We start from the raw sequence: 21,605 nt of genomic DNA, 5'->3' as shown, positions 1-21,605 counted from the left end.
TATTGCGACCAATCACACATTAGTGTCATTAAATGGACTAATCACACATTAGTGGAGTCAGGCTCTGACCAGGGGTTTAGTTAGCCTTTAAAACTCTTTGATTTGCTAGTACTTTAAGCATCTGTCTAAAGGTAAGTTTAAAAAACAATGATGAACTAAAGTTTTTCCTTTACGATTTCCGCTTACAGACGACAATGTCGTCAAAACGATCCCTGTTTACACAGATCCACGAAAACAACTAAAAACGCTGTATTCTGCTGCCAGGCCAATGGCTGCCGATAAAGACGCACTATGTGCTTATAGACTGAACACACGTTTGTTTTTTTGGCACCGAGACAATAATGCTATCGTTTTCAAAAACTTGCACTTTCAAACCTGTTTTCAGGCCCCCAAAATGCAGTTTTCGTGTAAAAGTTTTCCGTTTTTAGTTTAAAATGGTGTCGTGTAAACGTACCCTAATTCGATGACATAGACTTAGATGATTGACCGTGTTGCAGCAACTGTTTCAATCATAAGTTTAGCTCAAACTGTTTTTACAGCATCCTAACCCTGAATGTGCTAAAATTAAATGTTGTTAACTTAATTCCATGGCTTTGTTCACACATAGAGCGGTTTTACACATTTTTTTCCCAACAATAGAACTACTTCTTTAGCCGGCAAGTAAGACAGAAAATTTCCCGATTTTATTGGTTGGGATTTCAACAATGGGCTCTTTTCACACATGACCTCTACATGGAGAAAAACACTGTACCATTGAATTTACAGAAAAGGCTGTATGTCTGAAAGCGCTTCTCTCCACAGGAACAATGGCACCAACAAACTCATCAGGATCCAACATCGAGATGGAAAATTTGGATTCTCGGAGCCTCTGACCTTCAGCTCGGTGCCGGATCTGATATCTTACTACAGGCACAGGAGCTTAGTCCAGTACAACACTTCCCTGGATGTCACGCTGGCTTATCCCGTGTCCCACTGTCACACGGTCGGTTCCTGTTCAGTGAATATCATTGTGAAGATGATCTTAGTTGAAAGGAAGCTTTAGTCAGTGTGTTTTTGTGTCAATAAGCAAATGCCTTGTATTGCATGTTCAGGATCTACCTGTGAAGGAAGAGTTTTTGAGCGCAACCAGAGAGAAACTCGAAGAATGTTTAAGACTGTTTCAGAAGACTGCAGAGTATGACCAGCTATATGATGCTTGCACCACTTTATTACAGGTAAGCTTTTCAGGATCAAATATGTGCTGATATAATAGTGTTTGAAAAATGTTAAGGAATGTATATCAAATATGTTGCTTTTCTAAGAATGTCCCTGTTGCTTTACAGGAAATCCAAAGGAGAAATACTTTAGAGCCCGTCAGTATGACCGAGATCTCAAAGGAACCGTGTTATTCTCAAGAGAACTCTTGCAAGGATTTCCCTGACTCAACCCACAGTCATCTGACACAGTGAGTGCTCATATGCAACACCAGTACTGAAAGAGCACCAGTGTATCCCGAGGAATTAAAGGGATAGTTCACCCATCATTTACATCCTTTACTCAAGTTGTTCCAAAACTGTATGAATTTCTTTCTTCTGTTGAACACAAAAGAAGATAATTGAAGAATGTCGGTAACCGAACAGTTGATGGACCCCATTGACTACCATAGTATGGAAAAAATTACAATGGAAGTCAATGGGACTGATGGTTACCGACATTCTTCAAAATATCATCTTTCATTCTCCAGTCACTTCATCAGCATTTCATTTGAGAAAAACTATCGTCATATACACACACAACAACTCACGACAACCTGTCAAAATAAAAGTTTGGTTTGACGTGAAGAAATTGTTACAGAAATATGTTACTGATATTAAGAAGATGGTACTAATCAAAGTAATAATAGTAATAAAATGATTCAAATTTTATTTTTAAGGAATATCAACAACAAAAAAACACTTGTTCAACAACAAAAAACAATGTTGTGCAGAACTTCGTTTGCCTAAAATAAAAGAGATTGTTAGTTTCGTTTGACTAAATTTTAAATGACTAATTAAACTGTTTATTTTGTATGCCTTTATTTGATCACAATGTGTATTAAATCATAAAAACTGAAAACAAGACAACAGAATTTCTGAAAAAAAAAAAATGTATTGTAAAAATGTTAATAAATCATGAAGTAGTTCAGTTTTATGAATTCAATAGATTAGACATGCTTTTTGATAATTAAATTGAATTAAACCTAATCCAGTTTAGCATATAGCATACAGCAAATAGCATAATCCAGAAAATAATAAAACATCTAATAATGTCATTTGTTTAATTTAATTAGACAATCAGACTATTGAAACAAAATAACTGAAAAAATAAAACCGATTTCATAAGTTTCAAGTTTAATACTTGGATTTGGGGTTTTAGACTTTCATTCATCATCATCACAACTGAGGATATATTTAATGAAACCTGAGAGATTTCTGTTCCTCCATTGCAAGTCCATTCACCCATAAATCTGACGCTTCAAAAAGTTAATAAAGAGATCATAAAACTAATCCATATGAATTGAATGGTTTAATCCAAGTCTTTTGAAGAGACACTGTACTTTATTTGATGAATGGGTTTAATTTAAGCTTTTATTCCCATATAAACACACACACACACACATCAGATATGGTAAACGGAAGCTAAACTGTACTTCCTGAAGCGGCAAAGTTTTGGGTGAATGGACTTTTAATGGAGGGACAGAATTCTCTCAGGTTTCATTAAAATATATTCATTGTGTTTCAGTTCATTTTTGGGATGAACTCTATCCCTTAACGTGTGATACTTGACTTTGCGACCACCAGTTATTATGATTTTTATTGTATTTCTAAATAATCTACCCCGTCACCACTGATTTGATTAAAAAATCTTGTATTACCTCAAGTCTCTCAATATTATGGCACCTTTTAGAGCGGTTCAATTTCCCATTTTTATTAACAAAGTCAAAGGCAGCGAGTGTGAACACGTCTGGCTGCTTTGCCTGATGCTAGAGATCAGAGAGGTCTGTAGGAGACAAAGAGACAATGGCAGGTGAACAGGAACTGGACTTTAGAAGACAGAGGTGCTCTTGGAGCTGCATGAGGCGCTTTCAGAGCTTTCTGCTTCTCAACGAGTGTTTATTTTCTCAGGTCTCCATATGAGGTGAAAGAGGAGCAAGAGGAGAGTGCGGAGCTCCTGGAGGAAGAGCGATGGTTTGTGGGAGATCTCGGTCGAGGTCAGGCGGAGGAGCTTCTCCACGGGAAACCGTCCGGTGCTTTCCTCATCCGCAACAGCAGCTCGAAGGATTGCTACGCCTGCTCTGTGGTGTAAGTCATCCGTCAGTGCTTTGTCCTGTTTGTTTGTTAATTAGCACAAGATAGAAATGTCCCGTTACTTCATGTGAATCTATTGTCATCGGAGGCTGTGGTCTCGTATAGGCAGACATTTTGCTGTTTGCATAAAGTCTGATCCACATTGGATCTTTTTCTGGCCATGAACGATATAACAAAAGATACATTTTCTGCCCGGGGTTTTAATTAATATTTGCAATCTGGCAATAATGCGCACAAGCTCTTTCTATGATGCGAAAGTGCCGCCGAAAGTGCCGTGAAAACACTGAAAACTCAGACAAACAAGTAAACTGCAGTTCAGCAATCTCCATTTGAGATATTCTGCTTAAATGAAAGTGTCATTCAGTCAGTCTGTGTTCAGTTCACGAGCCGCTTGTGCGACTAAATCTGCAAACTATTGTTAGCCATTGTGGGTGAATAAATGCACCTATGCACTCTGTGTGACAATATAAATTTCTTGTTAATAATAATAATAATAATAATAATAATAGCAAGATCGGTTTTGCCTGATGGTGGAAAAGCAGCTAAAATCATACAGTTTTAACATGATATAAGGGGGGAGTAAATGATGACAGAAATTTCAATTGTGGGCAAACTGTCCCTTACATGACAACGATGTGCTTAAAACTGAGAAGTTTTTTTCTTTGAGTTTTCCGCATACAGTGTCAAAACTATCCCAATTCACACGGATCTGTGAAAACGACTAAAAACACTGTATTTTCTGCCAGGCCATTAGATGGTGATGAAACACTATAGACTGAACATGTAATACGCATGTGCATGACCTCTTCGTTTTCAGACATTTACGTTTTTAAAGTTTACACGGAAACCGTTTTCAAAAACATGCACTTTGAAACCCATTTTCAAAAGTTAGCGTTTTCAGGCACCCAAAACGCCGTTGTCGTGTACACGAACGGCCAAAACACACAAGTTTTACGTTTTTAGGTGAAAACGGTGTCGTGTTAAACAGCCCTAAGTTTTCAAATGAATTGAAATGAATGAATTTTAGAGTTTCTTTTTTAGAGTGACATTTTATTCAGAGATGCTATTAAAAAATCAAACAAACATTTGAACACTTAGTCATTCAGGTCACGAGATAATTAAAGGGATAGTTCACCCAAGAATTAAAATTCTATCATCATTTACACACCCTTATGTTGTTCCGAACCTGTATGAATTTCTTTGTTCTGCTGAACACAAAGGAAGATTGTAGATCGAGATCTGCTTGTTGAACTAAACCTTTAAGCATTGCAAAACTAGTCTAATGACTTTAGGTGTGAATATTTAGCAATATTCATGCTTTTTTGCCTTTATTTATAAAAAAAATATTAATTTGAAATCATCGTTCATAGGTTAAACTTTGAAAGTGTTATAAATGTAGCTGCTAGATGAAGCTTTGTTTCCAGCTTGACCCTGATTCTCGTAAACCGCTCTCCACTGACCCTGCTCTTGTCTTGAACCACAGGGTGGGCAGCCAGGTGAGGCACTGTGTGATTCGCCACACTGAGCGCGGCTACGGCTTCGTCGAACCGTTCGATCTCCACAAGTCTCTGAAGGATCTGGTTCTGCACTACCATCACACCTCACTGGCACAGCACAACAGGGCTCTGGACGTCCGGCTGGCGTATCCAGTCCACAGCTGAGTCCACTGGCGTCACGGTGAAGATTACGTGCACTAAGACTGAAGAAGATTTGCCACTCGTTGGCGTCGTCCCTTCATTTTACATTGTGCGAAGGGTGGAACCAACTGTGTATGTATATTGCACTTTCCAAAGCATTCCTCATGGTCATAATGAAACTCCAGTACTTGAACAAGTATTCGATGAGCCCTTTGTAGACATGTTTACATATAGTCACAAAAACAACAGAATTTGTAATACGATCACGCTTTTTAAGTGGGGATGAATGCATATAGCCTTTTTATTAAAGTTTTATTAAAACATTTTAAAGTGTATTTTGTGAATGTAACACAGTGGGTGCATTTATTATTGAATGGCAAACTTTCAAATCTTGCTTTATTGTCTAAAACAAGATGCCTGCAATTCATTTGTTTTATTTTATTGTTTTGCACCCAAGGACGTTGTTGACGCTTGGTTTATTAGAAATCCAAAAATGTTTCAGAAACTGTTTTTAGTTTATAAAAGTTGAGTTACACTTTAAGGACAGCTTGAATATTTTGTGCACAATACAAGTATCCATTTAAGTTCTACTTCTAATGTTTTTTTATAAGGAAAGCCAGGACAGTGTAGTTGTCTTATGGGACACTTCATTGAGTTTAATAAATGAGTGTGTCTATGGTAAACGACACAATGCCAAACTGCTCATACTTGAGATGAACAACTCTCTGTAAAATGATTTTTTTAATGTCATTTGTCAGCAGCAGACAGGGAACATTCATCCTTATTTGCAGAGCTTATTTTTTTGCTACAAAGTTTTCCCTTGCATGCTTCTTTAAAAATCAAAAATAAAAGAACAGATTGTGAATAAATTCAGAGCCCGTGTCTGATGTGTTTATTAATTAAATGAATTTCTTGTAAATGTGCTGCCGTCATGAGCAGTGTAAACCAGGCCTGAGCTGTCTAAAACATTACGTAAATAACATTACATAACAGTTTTATGAACATTAAACCCTGTTATATTCAAACACAAAACATTTCTAGTTCATAGAAACATGATTTGTGCCCCAATTGTCTATGTTTGCTACTTTGGGCCTGGAGTGAGAGAAATAGTTGAAAGTTCAATGATTACCTTTTCAAATTTGACGTAAAATGTAAAATCCTTGAATATTAATTTCCATTCACTAATGGCATCGTTTCCTGAGAATGACCCAGTGACACTAATAGGACTTACTGTTGCACTGCTGGTAATAATTCAGAAGAACTGAATGTTCAGAAGAGAAATCTGCACAGGAAGACTATTATATGGTATTAGGTGGGGGCATGAAAACAAGGACATTCTTGTAGCAGGTTGCATATGAGAAGTGTTCGGGATTAGCCCTCGCTCTGTGTCAGCAGTGTGGATGGGCTTAAAAGCTTTGTGAGTGTGTGTCAGTGTGTGAAGAACAGGTTCCTGGTTACATCACGCAAGGACTGCTTGTAACAAGTGTGCAGGTACTATAAGTAAACCCTGATTACTGATATCCAATCCTATTGTGGCTTATGTTCATAAAATACATACAGTATAGACTGATTCACTATTACATCACGAGAATAACCACACCCACACACATACTGTAATTTGTACACTATTCCATTTCTTTTTGAGCAATGCATGCTTTTTAATTTAAAATATAAAAAAAGTTTTGAAATATAGCTGCTGGCAGCAATAATGGGGCCAAACCCCTCCATTAGTTCCATGAGTTCATTCAAAAAGTAGCAAAGTAGCTAAAAAAAGAAAGAAAATGGGAAGAAATAACAACTTTGGTTTTTAAAGTTACTTTTAATGTGTTTAAGTGTTCTATAGGATTGGTGTATAAAAAATATGTTTTAACAGAACATGTAAAATGGTTCGAGGTAAAAATGGTTCTGATTTTGTCAAACAGGATTTATGTAAACACAAACTTTCATTTGAAAATTCTGTTGCTTAACATTAAGTATCACAGAGAGGGCAGATTCTTGTTTTGATATTGAGATTCAAGGTGAGAATCTTTTCTAGACATAGCAATTGTAGCAGAAAAAAACGTTTAATACAAATAAACCCTTGAATGTACTTGGCAATTGCCAACAGTAGCAATTTGGACATTGGTGCATATGAGGATCGAACCCCCAACTTTCTGATCAAGTGTTCATTGCTCATCACATCAGGCTGCTGAGGCAAGAATGAGCACACAAAAGCATTACTCAGCATGTTAACTGGTTAGCATGCTATGCTAACTTCCCTACTAACATAGTTTATGGCCACATTAGAATGAATGGACAATAATTAACATGCTAACCAATTAGCATGCTAAGCTAAGAAGCATTAGAAAACAAACACAGGCAGAGTCAAATTCGAATAGGTACTTATTTCTCGATAGCGGTAGCAAATATCACAAATCCATTCAGTTATTTTTGTGTGGCTTGGTCAGAAGATCACATGATCAGATGGGCAATATTTGTAGTAGCAAAAAAAAAACAGTTTTTCATAGCCTACTTCAATATGGTGGACAGACGAACTGATGTAAAATGACGATTGAGATATTGTCAGATTCGGCATAAACCAGGGAACTTAATGAAAACAAATTTAGAATTTATAAACAGCGCAAGATGCTCCACTCTGGCCTCTTTGATTCTTTCTTCAGTTAAATAAAAAGATATTATGAAACATTTTCTAACTCCATTTTCTAAACCAGTGGTTCTCAACTCCAGTCCCCGGGACCCGCTGCTCTGCACATTTTGTATGTCTCCCTTATTTAACACACCTGAACCAGATCATCAGCTCGTCAGGAGAGACTCCATGAATTGATTTGAGTGTGTCAGATAAATAATGGCGCTTTTCCACTGCATGGTACGGTACGGCTTGGTTCGGTACGGCACGCTTATATAAGAGAGACATACAAAATGTGCAGAGCAGCGGGTCCCGAGGACTGGAGTTGAGAACCACTGTTCTAAACGGTCTAATGAATAAGGGGTTCTTCAACAAAACAGAATCAAGTCTGGAAAGCCACTGGCTGCTAATCATAATCACAGTGGTTCCAAAAAGAATTTGCTAACTTAATAATAGTAATAATTTGTTACATTTATATTGCACTTTTCTGTGTCGCATGTACCTGGATGAACTGGACATTTTAAAATTACTTTTAGACTTATATCTAAAGAAGAGTTCCTTCAAGTTCACACAGTTGTCTCACACTCCAAACTATCCAATTTGTATGATTTCCTATTTAAATAATGCAACGTTTTTCTTCACTTAAATACATAAGAATGAGTAAACACTGTGTTTAAAGGTGCTGTGTTTAACTTTTTCACTCTACTAAAGCATAAAAATACCATAACATGTTTGCAAATATTGAGGAAACATGCTCAATATTGAAGCATTACTGAAGTTCACATAGTCGTTTCTCTGAAAAACACGTCTACAGCCAGTTATTTTACTTTAAATGTGCGTTTCCAGGCTGGAATGTTTGTTATTGTTTTGGTCTGTGATACTGTTGCCAATCTGCCCATTTTCATTGTCCATTGCGCTCGTTGTTCCTGTTGCGTGTGCTCAAACTGGCAACCCGTGAGCTCGAGTCTGAGAGTCTGAGGAGGAGGAGGAGGAGGAGGAGGCGGGAGAGCCCACGGTCTCCGATATCTTGAATTGGACTGCAGTACCTTATTCCACCACTAGTCATTCTTACAGACTGCACCTTTAAAGGTTAATTCCTGTTTCTAATAGCTCAGTCCAAAAGGATCTGAACATACTATTTGGGGAGTCATCAGTTTCCCTAAATACCTTGAAATGTGCATTTTGCATATTCCCTGCATGTTTCTTCCTCTGTTTAATGTCGGATTGCATTTTCAGTGCATTACTACCATCTCCTGACAGCAGATTTAAAAAAAAAACAAGTGTACTGATAACAAAATACCCATAAATTCTCCATATAGTGGTATCTGGTCAGTTATTCTTGCTTTTTTCTTTGAGCAAAACATAGTTCTTTACTCTAGTTGTTTCCAATATGAAAACATATATTTTATTAAAAAAACAGATCCTCAGTCTGAACTCAAACCCATGACACGATTTGTTCTACGCCCATAATAATTTAGACTCCACGCCTTTAACAGTGGTGCAGAAGACAGTAGTTGGTATCACACTTTTGATTCATATTTTTGAGGTGTATTGTATGGGAGGGTACTGTCTAGCTTAAAAAATAAAAGGTCTTTAATGCACGAGGTGGGAAATATTGGAGGTTTATATATAATCTTATCTATATGTCCTTTCTATGTCACCCAAATATTTCATTTGACATTAAAATCAACTAAGCGATATGAGGAAGAATTGAACGTTACAGTAGCAAAAGATAAATGCAGCAACAGATATATTAAAAATGTATTAAAGAGAAATGATTTGCCATGTTCAACAGTGTTTTGGTCATCTAAATATGAAATTATTCAGTGGGAAAAAGTATGGTCAATAACACAGAAGTTTTTTTTTTATTTTATTTTTTTTTATAATTAATAATGTAAGAGAGGTATCCTTTAAAATTTTACACAGAGTTTACCCTGTTAAGAGTTACTTGAGCATTTCAATTATGCCAGACTCCTATGAATTTTGTGTTGTTGCTAAATAATCTGTGATCCATCTTTTCTTTGAATGTGTAGGCCAATATTCGAGAATGTTTTGGTTGGATGTCCCAAACTTTATTTCTAGGCTGTTTAAAACATTAATACACATTTATCTGTATCATGTTATAATCCTCTCTCTCTCTCTCTCTCTCTCTCTCTCTCTCTCTCTCTCTCTCTCTCTCTCTCTCTCTCTCTCTCTGTTTTTTTTCAGATAGCTATCATTGATTCCAAAAGTAGGCCTATATATTTTTTCCTCATACAACTTTTGTACTTGGAAAATATCACATTCATGTGAAGAAATGGGCTAAAGCTAAGCCAAATTGTGCACACTTTATAAAATAAATTAAACAATATGGCACTACTTTAGATAATATTAAAAACAAAAAGCAAAAAAGACTTACGAAACATTGTGTCACTTTAACTTATTGTAATTTTTTACTCCTGGCATAAATTGTTTTCCTTTATATATTTGTTGCGAGTTGTATATGTTTGTGCAAATTTTGTATATTTTTCTGTAATAGAAAAGAACGTTACAGTATTTTAAGTTCATGGTCGTGTATCGATTACTTTGGTCTGACAGATTACTTCTTCAGATTGAACACCATTCAGCGCATTACCGCCACCAACAGGACTGTTAAAACGGCTGAAAAAATGATAAAAAAGTAATAATTTAAACGAATAACTATAAAAAGCCAAATAATAATAACAATAATAATCGTGAAATCCGGGCACACAGTCCCGAAGTCTTTAAAAATGCCTGAACATATTTGTATGTTTCGGATCGGTTTGACAGACTGAAATGCCGATGCAGGAAAACTCGATGCCCATGCGGAAGTCGGTCTATGATCATATGGATAAACGAAGTGGAGAAAATAACGAAATTAAAATGTAAGTAGGCTTATACGTCCATTGATTAGCACTGCACTCTTAACTGCTCTAAGTTACCTGTTGAACTGAGCTTTTGCTTTTCGGATGTGTTGCAGTTTGAGCATCTAATGTTGATGTTTGTTGTGGTTGTGGTTTTGGGCTGGGCTGTATTTTAGATGTCAAGCTGCTGTAAACCTATCACAGGAACATGGACATTTCAGTCCACACCGGAGTTCAGGGTGATGCTAGCTTTCATGATTTCGCAGAGGAGGTGTGGCTCATTTGTTAAACATCTGGTCTGAGCACCTGAAAGGTTGCAGGTTCGACAGGTTGTTCCTGTGATCAGTTCACAGCAGCATGACAGCTAAAACACAACACAGCCCAGCCCAAACTAAACTACAACAGGTTGGGGTTTATTCGGTTACACCCATCAAATTAGCTTTTAATTTAGCCATAGAACACCACAAAATGTCCACCTCAATTTCTTTTTTTAGATAATGTTAATAACAATACATTTCTGCACGTAAATGTACATATTCCTTGCAGAATATGCCCCCTTAATGTATTAATGCACTGTCTTGCCTTCTTGAGCACCAGGAAATGTTTCTACCTTTTGTAATAGTTGCGTTTGAGTCCCTCAATTGTCCACATTATGAAAAGATGGATCTCAAAATCATACAGTCTGTTGGAAAGAACTCTCACAAAAATATTAAAATGAATGAATAAAAAAGCATCGAAATGACAACAATACACTCACTTTTATAATGTTCAACCACGCAGGAATCAAACCCACAATTTTCAGATCAGGTGAATGTTACTTACTACCACGCTCCACTTGGAAGACACATATTCTCCTTAACTACCGAGCTTCAGTAGTTCAGGTGAGAATGAATTTAAAATGAAAAGAGGTTTATTACAGTGATCACAGAATAAAAAACAAACAAACAAAAAAAAACATTAATTTGTTAATCTAAGAGGAAGAAAGATTAGTACAATGCTTACCCAGATAACAAAGGAATTGAAGTGACATAACAATACATTTTATAAAGTTTCACCCCGCAGGAATCGAACCCACAATCTTTAGTTCACGGGGGAAACGAGCCATACACCGTAATCATTTCACCACTGTAATTTTGTTTTAATAGCTTACACACCGCACAGGGAGGCTTTATTTGAATCTTTGAACTACATTTACAAAAAATGACAAGTAAACAGCAATAAATAAGAACAGATAAACCAATTGCAAACGATAGCACAAATAAAAACAATAGAATAAAGAGATAAATGAAATAAACCCAAAATAAACATTTTCAGTTGGGTCTAACAGTAGTATTCAGGTAATACTACAGAAATTTTAATAAATTACTCAAATGTAAACTAACACTGGATAGTTTCCATTGCATAAATTAAATACAGATTAATGCTTACAATTAAAGTTACAAAAGTTATTCAGTCAAGGGCAGCGAATGATTTTCTGTTCTGTTCTTTGATTAACATGACAGACAGCAGCAGGTTTATTAGGCTGCTGTCACTTTAAGAGCTTAATACGCACAGATTCACAGATTTACTATTACACAACATGCGTTTTCTCAACTATTTACGTTCTACAACTGGCTGTATTTACCTGAATATTCGGCAAGGCGGGCATTTTCGTTTCGATTGATCAAAGTTTTGCAGAGATACAGCCTCTGATTAAATTTTGGGTCAACATCGTTTAGTTCACGACATCATCATTTTTGAACAAAGATAAATATTAAACATCTGTTCAGTCATTTCTGTGCAGCTCGGTTCAAAGATGATCTGATCAGATTTTTGACAAAATTCGACAACATTTGTTGGTGGAGTAGTGAAAAAATGAAAAACTGTACTTTTCAAAATGGCCACCACTGTAATGGGTGGAGTCTTAATGTGAGCTATTGAATGTGATCAGCATGAAGAGAGTAATCAGGTGAACTAAATTACATTCTTCTTGAACCAAGGGTTCCAAAGTTATAACCTTTTGAAATGTACCTTGGGATAATTCTCCCAAAAATGAAAATTCTTTCATTGATTACTCACCATCATGTCGTTTCTTTCATCTTCGGAACACAAATGAAGATCTTTTTGATGAAATTTGAGAGCTTTCTGTCCCTCATTGACAGCTACGCAACTATTACTTTGATGCTTAAAATCTTTCATAACGAGATCATAAAACTAATCCATATGAATTGGTAGGTTTAGTTAAAATTTTACGAAGAAACTTGATTGCTTTATATGATGAACAGATTCCATTTAGGCTTTTAATCACATTTAAACAATGAACAGTGGACATAAACAGAAGCTCAACTAAACCTGCTTGACACACGAGAACGAACCTCATTGGTTCTTGCAGAAGCTCAGACGTGCTGTGCAACACACGAGAACGAACCTCATTGGTTCTTGCAGAAGCTCAGACGTGCTGTGCAACACACGAGAACGAACCTCATTGGTTCTTGCAGAAGCTCAGACGTGCTGCGCAACACAAGAGAACGAACCTCATTGGTTCTTGCAGAAGCTCAGACGTGCTGTGCAACACACGAGAACGAACCTCACTGGTTCTTGCAGAAGCTCAGACGTGCTGCGCAACACAAGAGAACGAACCTCATTGGTTCTTGCAGAAGCTCAGACGTGCTGCGCAACACAAGAGAACGAACCTCACTGGTTCTTGCAGAAGCTCAGACGTGCTGCGCAACACAAGAGAACGAACCTCATTGGTTCTTGCAGAAGCTCAGACGTGCTGCGCAACACACGAGAACGAACCTCACTGGTTCTTGCAGAAGCTCAGACGTGCTGCGCAACACAAGAGAACGAACCTCACTGGTTCTTGCAGAAGCTCAGACGTGCTGCGCAACACAAGAGAACGAACCTCACTGGTTCTTGCAGAAGCTCAGACGTGCTGTGCAACACACGAGAACGAACCTCACTGGTTCTTGCAGAAGCTCAGACGTGCTGCGCAACACAAGAGAACGAACCTCATTGGTTCTTGCAGAAGCTCAGACGTGCTGCGCAACACAAGAGAACGAACCTCACTGGTTCTTGCAGAAGCTCAGACGTGCTGCGCAACACAAGAGAACGAACCTCACTGGTTCTTGCAGAAGCTCAGACGTGCTGCGCAACACACGAGAACGAACCTCATTGGTTCTTGCAGAAGCTCAGACGTGCTGCGCAACACACGAGAACGAACCTCATTGGTTCTTGCAGAAGCTCAGACGTGCTGCGCAACACAAGAGAACGAACCTCACTGGTTCTTGCAGAAGCTCAGACGTGCTGCGCAACACACGAGAACGAACCTCATTGGTTCTTGCAGAAGCTCAAACGTGCTGTGCAACACACGAGAACGAACCTCACTGGTTCTTGCAGAAGCTCAGACGTGCTGCGCAACACAAGAGAACGAACCTCATTGGTTCTTGCAGAAGCTCAGACGTGCTGCGCAACACAAGAGAACGAACCTCACTGGTTCTTGCAGAAGCTCAGACGTGCTGCGCAACACAAGAGAACGAACCTCACTGGTTTGCAGAAGCTCAGACGTGCTGCGCAACACACGAGAACGAACCTCACTGGTTCTTGCAGAAGCTCAGACGTGCTGCGCAACACAAGAGAACGAACCTCATTGGTTCTTGCAGAAGCTCAGACGTGCTGTGCAACACACGAGAACGAACCTCACTGGTTCTTGCAGAAGCTCAGACGTGCTGTGCAACACACGAGAACGAACCTCATTGCTTCTTGCAGAAGCTCAGACGTGCTGCGCAACACACGAGAACGAACCTCATTGGTTCTTGCAGAAGCTCAGACGTGCTGCGCAACACAAGAGAACGAACCTCATTGGTTCTTGCAGAAGCTCAGACGTGCTGTGCAACACACGAGAACGAACCTCACTGGTTCTTGCAGAAGCTCAGACGTGCTGTGCAACACACGAGAACGAACCTCATTGGTTCTTGCAGAAGCTCAGACGTGCTGCGCAACACACGAGAACGAACCTCATTGGTTCTTGCAGAAGCTCAGACGTGCTGCGCAACACAAGAGAACGAACCTCATTGGTTCTTGCAGAAGCTCAGACGTGCTGTGCAACACACGAGAACGAACCTCATTGGTTCTTGCAGAAGCTCAGACGTGCTGTGCAACACACGAGAACGAACCTCATTGGTTCTTGCAGAAGCTCAGACGTGCTGCGCAACACAAGAGAACGAACCTCATTGGTTCTTGCAGAAGCTCAGACGTGCTGTGCAACACACGAGAACGAACCTCATTGGTTCTTGCAGAAGCTCAGACGTGCTGTGCAACACACGAGAACGAACCTCATTGGTTCTTGCAGAAGCTCAGACGTGCTGTGCAACACACGAGAACGAACCTCATTGGTTCTTGCAGAAGCTCAGACGTGCTGCGCAACACAAGAGAACGAACCTCATTGGTTCTTGCAGAAGCTCAGACGTGCTGTGCAACACACGAGAACGAACCTCACTGGTTCTTGCAGAAGCTCAGACGTGCTGTGCAACACACGAGAACGAACCTCACTGGTTCTTGCAGAAGCTCAGACGTGCTGTGCAACACACGAGAACGAACCTCATTGGTTCTTGCAGAAGCTCAGACGTGCTGTGCAACACAAGAGAATGAACCTCATTGGTTCTCACACGTCAAGCAATCAAAATTGAGCCTCTGTTTACCACAACTGATGTGTGAATGATGAAAGTTTATATGTGAATAAAAGCCTAAATTCAATGCTTTCATTGAGTATTGACATCAGTCTGTTTAATCGGTTGATTATATGGTTGGTTACGCTTCATTTTAGTTTGTTTTAGTTTTTTTCAGCATGGCTCATAAATAAAAAAAACTAAATTATAAAACATGATCAAATACAATATACAAAGTAAATCAACTTATGCATTTTCTGTTCAGTTGTGTCTTTAAATGACTCTGTAATAAGGGTACTGTGAGGGGTTTTGGATGAGAATAGCATTATTGAAAGTGTCTGTTTGTGTGCTTTAGGTAAAAGCATTGTTGTGGTGCCCAGCTGGAATCATCATGTCCTCCGCTGGTCCATCTCTTCCATCTACTCGCCGTTCTGTGGCTGGAGATGAAACCGTGGCGGCGAGTGATCATGGGATTTACTCCTCAGACAGACATGCTGGTCTCCTGCTAGCTCAGATGAACAAGATGCGTCTGCTTTCTGACTTCTGCGACGTGCGGCTGCTGGTTGGCGGACGGGTGTTTGGGGTCCACAAGCTGGTGCTGGCTGCCAGCGGCCCGTATTTCACTGCTCTGTTCTCTGGAGGCATGAGCGAAGCCCGCGAGGAGGAGGTTCGCATTGCTGGAGTGGAGGCTGACGTCTTTGAAATTCTCCTGGGATTTATTTACACTGGTATGTTAGAATCATATTTGTTGTATGTTTGCTAATGACCATTGTCACTATTAATATTACCACACTTGTGCTCCTCACGGTCAAAAATGGCCGCATTGGAAACGAATGGGAGACGAATTTCATCTAGTGAAATCTTTAGTGTTCACTGCTTTAAACCGTTTTCACCTCAGCAATAATTTGCCAAGTGTCGTCTTTAAAAAGAGATCAGACTTAAGTCTGTGCTTTAAAGCATTCAAGATTTACGACAGTTTAAGTTGGAAATGTAACTTCCAGGTTTATGCTCAAAACGTGAATAAATGGATTATAACTACTGCGTAAATACAATGTAGTACCATAAAATCCCCTAAAAATACACAATATAAAATAAAAAACATTATCAAATATTTTACATTCCTTTCATTGAAAATAAAAAAAATTTGTTCATTTTTGACCGGCACGCGAAGAGCACCAGAGGGTTAAGCCTTTAAAATCTTTTGGTCATGCTTTATATAAGATGGCCTTAACTACTATGTATTTAACCAGTTAATATATACTTATTATGTGCATACATGTGAGTGCTTAATAACTTTACCCCTAACCATAGCCTTTATTTAATGTGCAGTGTCCCTTTAAAATGATATTTATAACAGGGGAAGGTACAAGATTGTCATCCAGTCACTTCTTTGACACTGTCAAGTAGTAAAGAGTTTAAGTGGACTAGTTATGTGTGTGTTTGTGCCTACTTAACTATACGGGGAGAGATTTGCATCCTGAATTGAGCTAAACCTGACAAAAACACTTCCATTTGGGGATGTTTTCACTTGTAAAAATAAAGTTTTGTTCTGGTGGCCCTCAAAAATGACCCGGATGATGCACTTATTTAATCGGAAAAAATGAAGCGTGGGACGTTGGACACTTCATGCACTCGACTGTCGCAGCTTTAATTACGTAGCTGAGGGGGAGGGGCTATCAGACTCCGATGTTGACGGACAAAATAAACATATAAAGTTCATACACTACACGGTTGTGTAGTGTATTAGCGCATAGTGTATAGTGCGTCATTTGGGACACGTCATTACTATAATCTCGTTCATCAGGGTTCCATAAATCCTCGAAGCCCTCAAACCCTGATCAATCTCAGCGGCCTGTAATATGATGACCTTGATTATCTTGCTCAGGTGTCTTTGATTAGGGTTGGCAGTGGCCCTCCGGCTGCCAGATATGAGGAATCCTGCCGTACATAATCAACAAATGGCACAACGAATGGGATCAATGCATTCCAAACAAACTACATGAAAAAGACAAATTTTTCTACATCCAATAATCACTGGAACCAGATCATTTACTCCCAGGCTGACATTCCAAAGGATTACACATCATTTTTTTTTTTATATCAGGCAATTGAATGCTCCATTATGCCCGCTGTCTTTGAAGAACAGTTTATTATAATCATTGAAAAGTTCATCAGTTTTAGAGTTTTTTTTGTAAAAATACTCTTTAAAACCTTACATAAGTTTTATGTTCATTGGGACTGGACCTGTAAAAAGTACACTGAAAGTTTCTTTGGATAAAAACCTTTCTGTTATATAATGTGTAATAGTCTTTTCCAAGTATATGAATGCTAAACATATTTGAAGAAGGTCTTCTCCTGCTCCTGACAGGCTCTATTGACGTGACGGTGGACACCGTGCAGGAGCTGATGGTGGCTGCAGACATGCTGCAGTTGAGTGAGGTGGTGGATATCTGTGGAGAATTCCTCCGGGCTCACATGGACCCGTCCAACTGTGTGGGGATCTATCGCTTTTTGGAGCAGATCGCCTGTATGGAGCTGTTAAAGTTTACTGAAGACTACATCCACTGCCACTTTCTAGAGGTGGGTTTATTGACTCGAGTTTTCTGTATTAAATATTCTCAGCATTTTGTTCTTTGTTCTTTGTTTCTTTTCACCCTGATTCAAAGGTTTAAACCTGAGACTGAAAAGAGAGGGTTTTTGTAAAGGTAGAGTTGATTCTGGATGAGTATTGTAAGTACTCCTCTCAGCATGGAGGTCTGAGCCAGGAGGCCTGTGTGGAGTTCGCATGTTCCCCCTGTGTCTGCATGGGTGTCCTCTGGGTGCTCTTGTTTTGCCCGCAATCCAAAAACATGCAGTTAGGGCTGTGCCGGTAAACTTGACAACCGCACCACCGCGGTTGTAAAGCGCCACCGCGGTGGCTGAGTAGTACCGGCGGTAGTTCGCCTAAAAAAAATGTTTGTATATGAATGCTGTTTAACATTAATATTATGACACACAAAGCTTTGTTTACAAAATAAATAATAGGTTAGCAATTAAATGTAATATCGCAGCCATGGAAAAGTTTAAATTCATGACGAATGAGAGAGTTGTAGCCTACGTGAGCCCATAAACATAAGCTTTGTCGGCTTTGAATTCTGGTTTGCGATCTGGTCACCCGATTATTAGCGAATTTAAAAATATTCCATTAGTTATTCTTATAGAAAGCTTGAATTATATACTTTTAAACAAAACAATTCAAAACGAAAATAAACCGACTAGCATATGCTTGTGTATTCCGTATGAAGTGTGCATTTCTCTCTAGGCGCGTTCACTGCAAAGAGTGAGCATCGTCAACTTCATCTTTGCAGCCCGACACTGACACACACAAAAAAAAACACTTTATTAATAAACAATTCAAATGTCTCTTTGCTATCTTTGACACGTTCATAATCATTACTTTTGCCAGTTCTTTGTGACAGCTGTTATGTGCGTTATTGGCAGCGTCACCCTCCGGTTACGCATCACCACTGCATCAGCACCAGAACATGGAGATTTTATTTTAGAGAATGATCGCACAACAGACATTAGAACATTCGATATTATATAATTAAATCAACTAATCGAATATTCAAAAATCGTGACTCATCCCTGCATGGAATGAATCTCTTTTTTCTTTTCCCATATCTTCACTCGCGTCTCACCCAAAGACGCGTTATAAACGTTTCTTCCTTTGTTCGCTTTTAGGTCGATTATTTTCGTATTCTTTACTGTGTTAAAGTAGAAAAAACGCTGTCGGACAGATAGCCTACATTTTTACTTATAAGTCAAATTCTTTTTAACACAGTTTGTGCTTGTTAGACATGATAATTGGTAAGAAGCGTCAAGTTCATTTTGTAAAGCGCGTTTCACAACCGCGGGTGATTTTAGTTTGGCTTTCTCTGGCAGCGCGCAAACAGCCTAAATGCCTTGCCCTTGTAGAAGATAAAATTCGCTCTTCATACCTTTTACAAGTAGAAAACATGATGGTCTCGAAAAGATCGATGGTCTCTTTCCTGCTTGTGTCCCACATCCCTCTCAATGCGCAGAGCGGTAGGCTATATCACGCGCCTTTGTGTGGAAATATTAACCGAAATTTTTTCTTAATTTTTTTTTTTTTTTAAATAGATTCAACTTTATTATATTATGTAAGTTACCAGTATTTACTGATATTTATTTCAATGCTTTACAGGCTTTAGTTTGTTGTTTCTTTGTTTTTGTTTAATTTATTTATTTCAAAACACCCCCCACCCAACAACCGCAACACCGCCGGTATTTGGGTCCATTACTACCGCGGTGGTAAAAAACTGCCACCGTCACAGCCCTACATGCAGTATAGGTGAATCGAACAAAATGAACGACCAAAAACATTCTTTCACAGAAAAAAAAGGAAATTCTCCATTTTGAGAGTAAATTAATTATTTCTCATGTATATTTTATTTTTTGATTTGCTACATGAAAGATTATCTTTTTTCTGTTAGGGTTACTTTATTCAAAGTGTTGATTTTTGGCAAATTGAATGGAGTAGTCAACTAATGGTAGACCAATTTGACCCCTAAAACAATTGATGTTGCCAACATTTATTCAGCCTTTCCAAAACACATCTGTGTTAAAGATTTGCATGCAAATTCATACCCCTAAATGTGAAAATGTCTCAAAATTACCAGTGTTTCAAGCAGTTGGAAAATTGAATGCAGGTCAAACTGTCCCCAACAGCATAGGAGGGTTTTTAACGTATAGAAAGTCACCCAGTTAAATGACCTACTATTGTAAGTACTGTCCACTGTTGTTCTCCAAATACCAGCTTCCATGACTGTTTTGAGAACCAATCACAACCTCATGTGTTAAAAAACCCGTGTTCGGTCATGTGTGTGGTGTCAGGTTCGCTCCTCAGAAGAGTTCTCCAGCTTGTCTAAAGATCAGCTGGTGAAGTTGCTCCGCAGTGAGGAGCTGAGGATTGAAGATGAGTATCAAGTGTTCACGGCTGCCATGGACTGGCTGCACCACAACGTGCCCCACCGGAAGAAGCACGTGGTGGAGGTTCTGGAGCCTGTACGCTTCGCTCTGCTGTCCCCACAGAGACTCTACAAGTACATTGAGGGTGAGCTAGAGAGACTGGCATTCAGATGAGTGCGACAGTAATGAATGAAACTCAGAATTTTTATCTCACTTTTTATTTCACAATTCTGACTTCTTTTCTCAGAATTTTGATATATAAACTTGCAATTATGAGTAATAAAGTCCAATTCTGAGGAAAAAAAGATCTCACAGTTCTGACTTTATAACACCAAATTGCGACTTTATATCATGCAATTCTAAATTAAAAACTTGCAATTGCAAGTTTATATCACGCAATTCTGAGAAAAAAAGTAAAAATTGTGGAACTAAACTTCTATACTTTTCTGACTGAAAGTATAGCTACGGTAACCGTAGAAAATTCACTGTTACAGATTTGAGAGGTGTATTTAATTTTTTTTTATAAAAAAATGGCAGCCGTAATACATGTAAACACAAATATTATTATTAATAATAACATGAATAAAATATTCTGTCAAATAATAAAAGCAAAGAAAATGTTAAAATATATATTCACATGCAATGGTATTTCAAAATGTGTTACACAGACATTTTAAGAGGATTTAAGAGCAAAAAAATTATGGATAATAATTTTTTTTTAAACAATAAGAGTAGGCCAGTAAGAGCTGTGCGTGTAAACCTCACTCCCCTGATCTCAAGAGGCGCTCTAGCGATTGTAATAGATTAATAAGACCAAAGATTGCCCGTTTGATAAACCCAAAATGTATTATACGTCATGTTTAACTCTAAAATAAATTGTAAAATAGGCATTATGTTTATATATGAGTCACATATTTGAGGTCTAAATAACCACTTTCTCACCTAAAAAACTCTCAAAACTACATTCCGTGACACAACAACAGGAGTATTTGTAAAATAAAAATATGGTGGATTTGCTCGACCGCCATGACAGCCGCCGCAAGCGGAGTGATACAAACGGTCAGAGAGCTGATACTGGGGGGATATCGCACGGCTGGAAAAGGCTCTCGGCCATTCAGATTCGAGAACCAGAAAGAACTGTTGTATAAACGGAAATAAAATAATGCAGTGCAATAAATAAAGTGAAGTTCATTATCGATACAGAATTGAATGAATGTGCGTATCTTGTTTATTTTACAAAAAATTTAGCTGGAATTATTTGTTTTATTATGTTTGTTTTTGTGTACACATTGGTGATGAGACTTTCCCTCACAGGTATTTCTGACTTCAGTTTGCGGGTTGCATTGCAAACCCTTCTGAGAGAGTACACTGAAGTCAACAAGTCCCCCAAAGAGAGCAAACATTTCAGCCTTCTGCAAACGGCCAAGACCCGGCCCAGGAGAAAAGCCCGCAAGTACCTCTATGCCATTGGTACGTAAACTCTTCAGCCAGTGTGCAGCTGGGATATTCGTCTCAAGGTTGGAATACACCACAGA

General features: G+C 38.6%; 2 protein-coding genes across 3 annotated transcripts; both read left to right on the top strand.

The window, feature by feature from the left end:
* The first annotated feature begins 362 nt into the window (after positions 1-362).
* LOC309491969 (phosphatidylinositol 3-kinase regulatory subunit gamma-like) lies at positions 363-5,836 on the top strand. The gene is made up of 5 exons (XM_082190998.1): positions 363-982; positions 1,092-1,214; positions 1,323-1,444; positions 3,144-3,320; positions 4,810-5,836. Exons 1-5 carry the CDS (start codon positions 776-778, stop codon positions 4,985-4,987), a joined length of 807 nt encoding a protein of 268 aa, XP_082047124.1. The 5' UTR covers positions 363-775; the 3' UTR covers positions 4,988-5,836.
* A 4,368-nt stretch (positions 5,837-10,204) lies between these two features.
* On the top strand, positions 10,205-21,564 carry LOC309491970 (actin-binding protein IPP-like). 2 transcript variants are annotated; one of them, XM_082190999.1, is made up of 5 exons: positions 10,205-10,474; positions 15,455-15,827; positions 17,468-17,679; positions 19,996-20,215; positions 21,385-21,563. In XM_082190999.1, the coding sequence occupies exons 2-5, from the start codon at positions 15,491-15,493 to the stop codon at positions 21,546-21,548; spliced, it is 933 nt and encodes a 310-aa protein (XP_082047125.1). In that variant the 5' UTR covers positions 10,205-10,474; positions 15,455-15,490; the 3' UTR covers positions 21,549-21,563. The 2 variants fall into 2 exon arrangements, with proteins under 2 accessions (XP_082047125.1, XP_082047126.1); XM_082191000.1 differs by lacking the exon at positions 10,205-10,474 and having other exon boundaries at positions 15,456-15,827; positions 21,385-21,564.
* Positions 21,565-21,605: the final 41 nt, after the last annotated feature.

Source organism: Leuciscus leuciscus, assembly GCF_965113295.1.
Source record: "Leuciscus leuciscus genome assembly, contig: HAP1_SCAFFOLD_784, whole genome shotgun sequence".
NCBI classification, from domain to species: Eukaryota; Metazoa; Chordata; class Actinopteri; order Cypriniformes; family Leuciscidae; genus Leuciscus; species Leuciscus leuciscus.
This window is presented reverse-complemented; position numbering and strand designations above follow the sequence as displayed.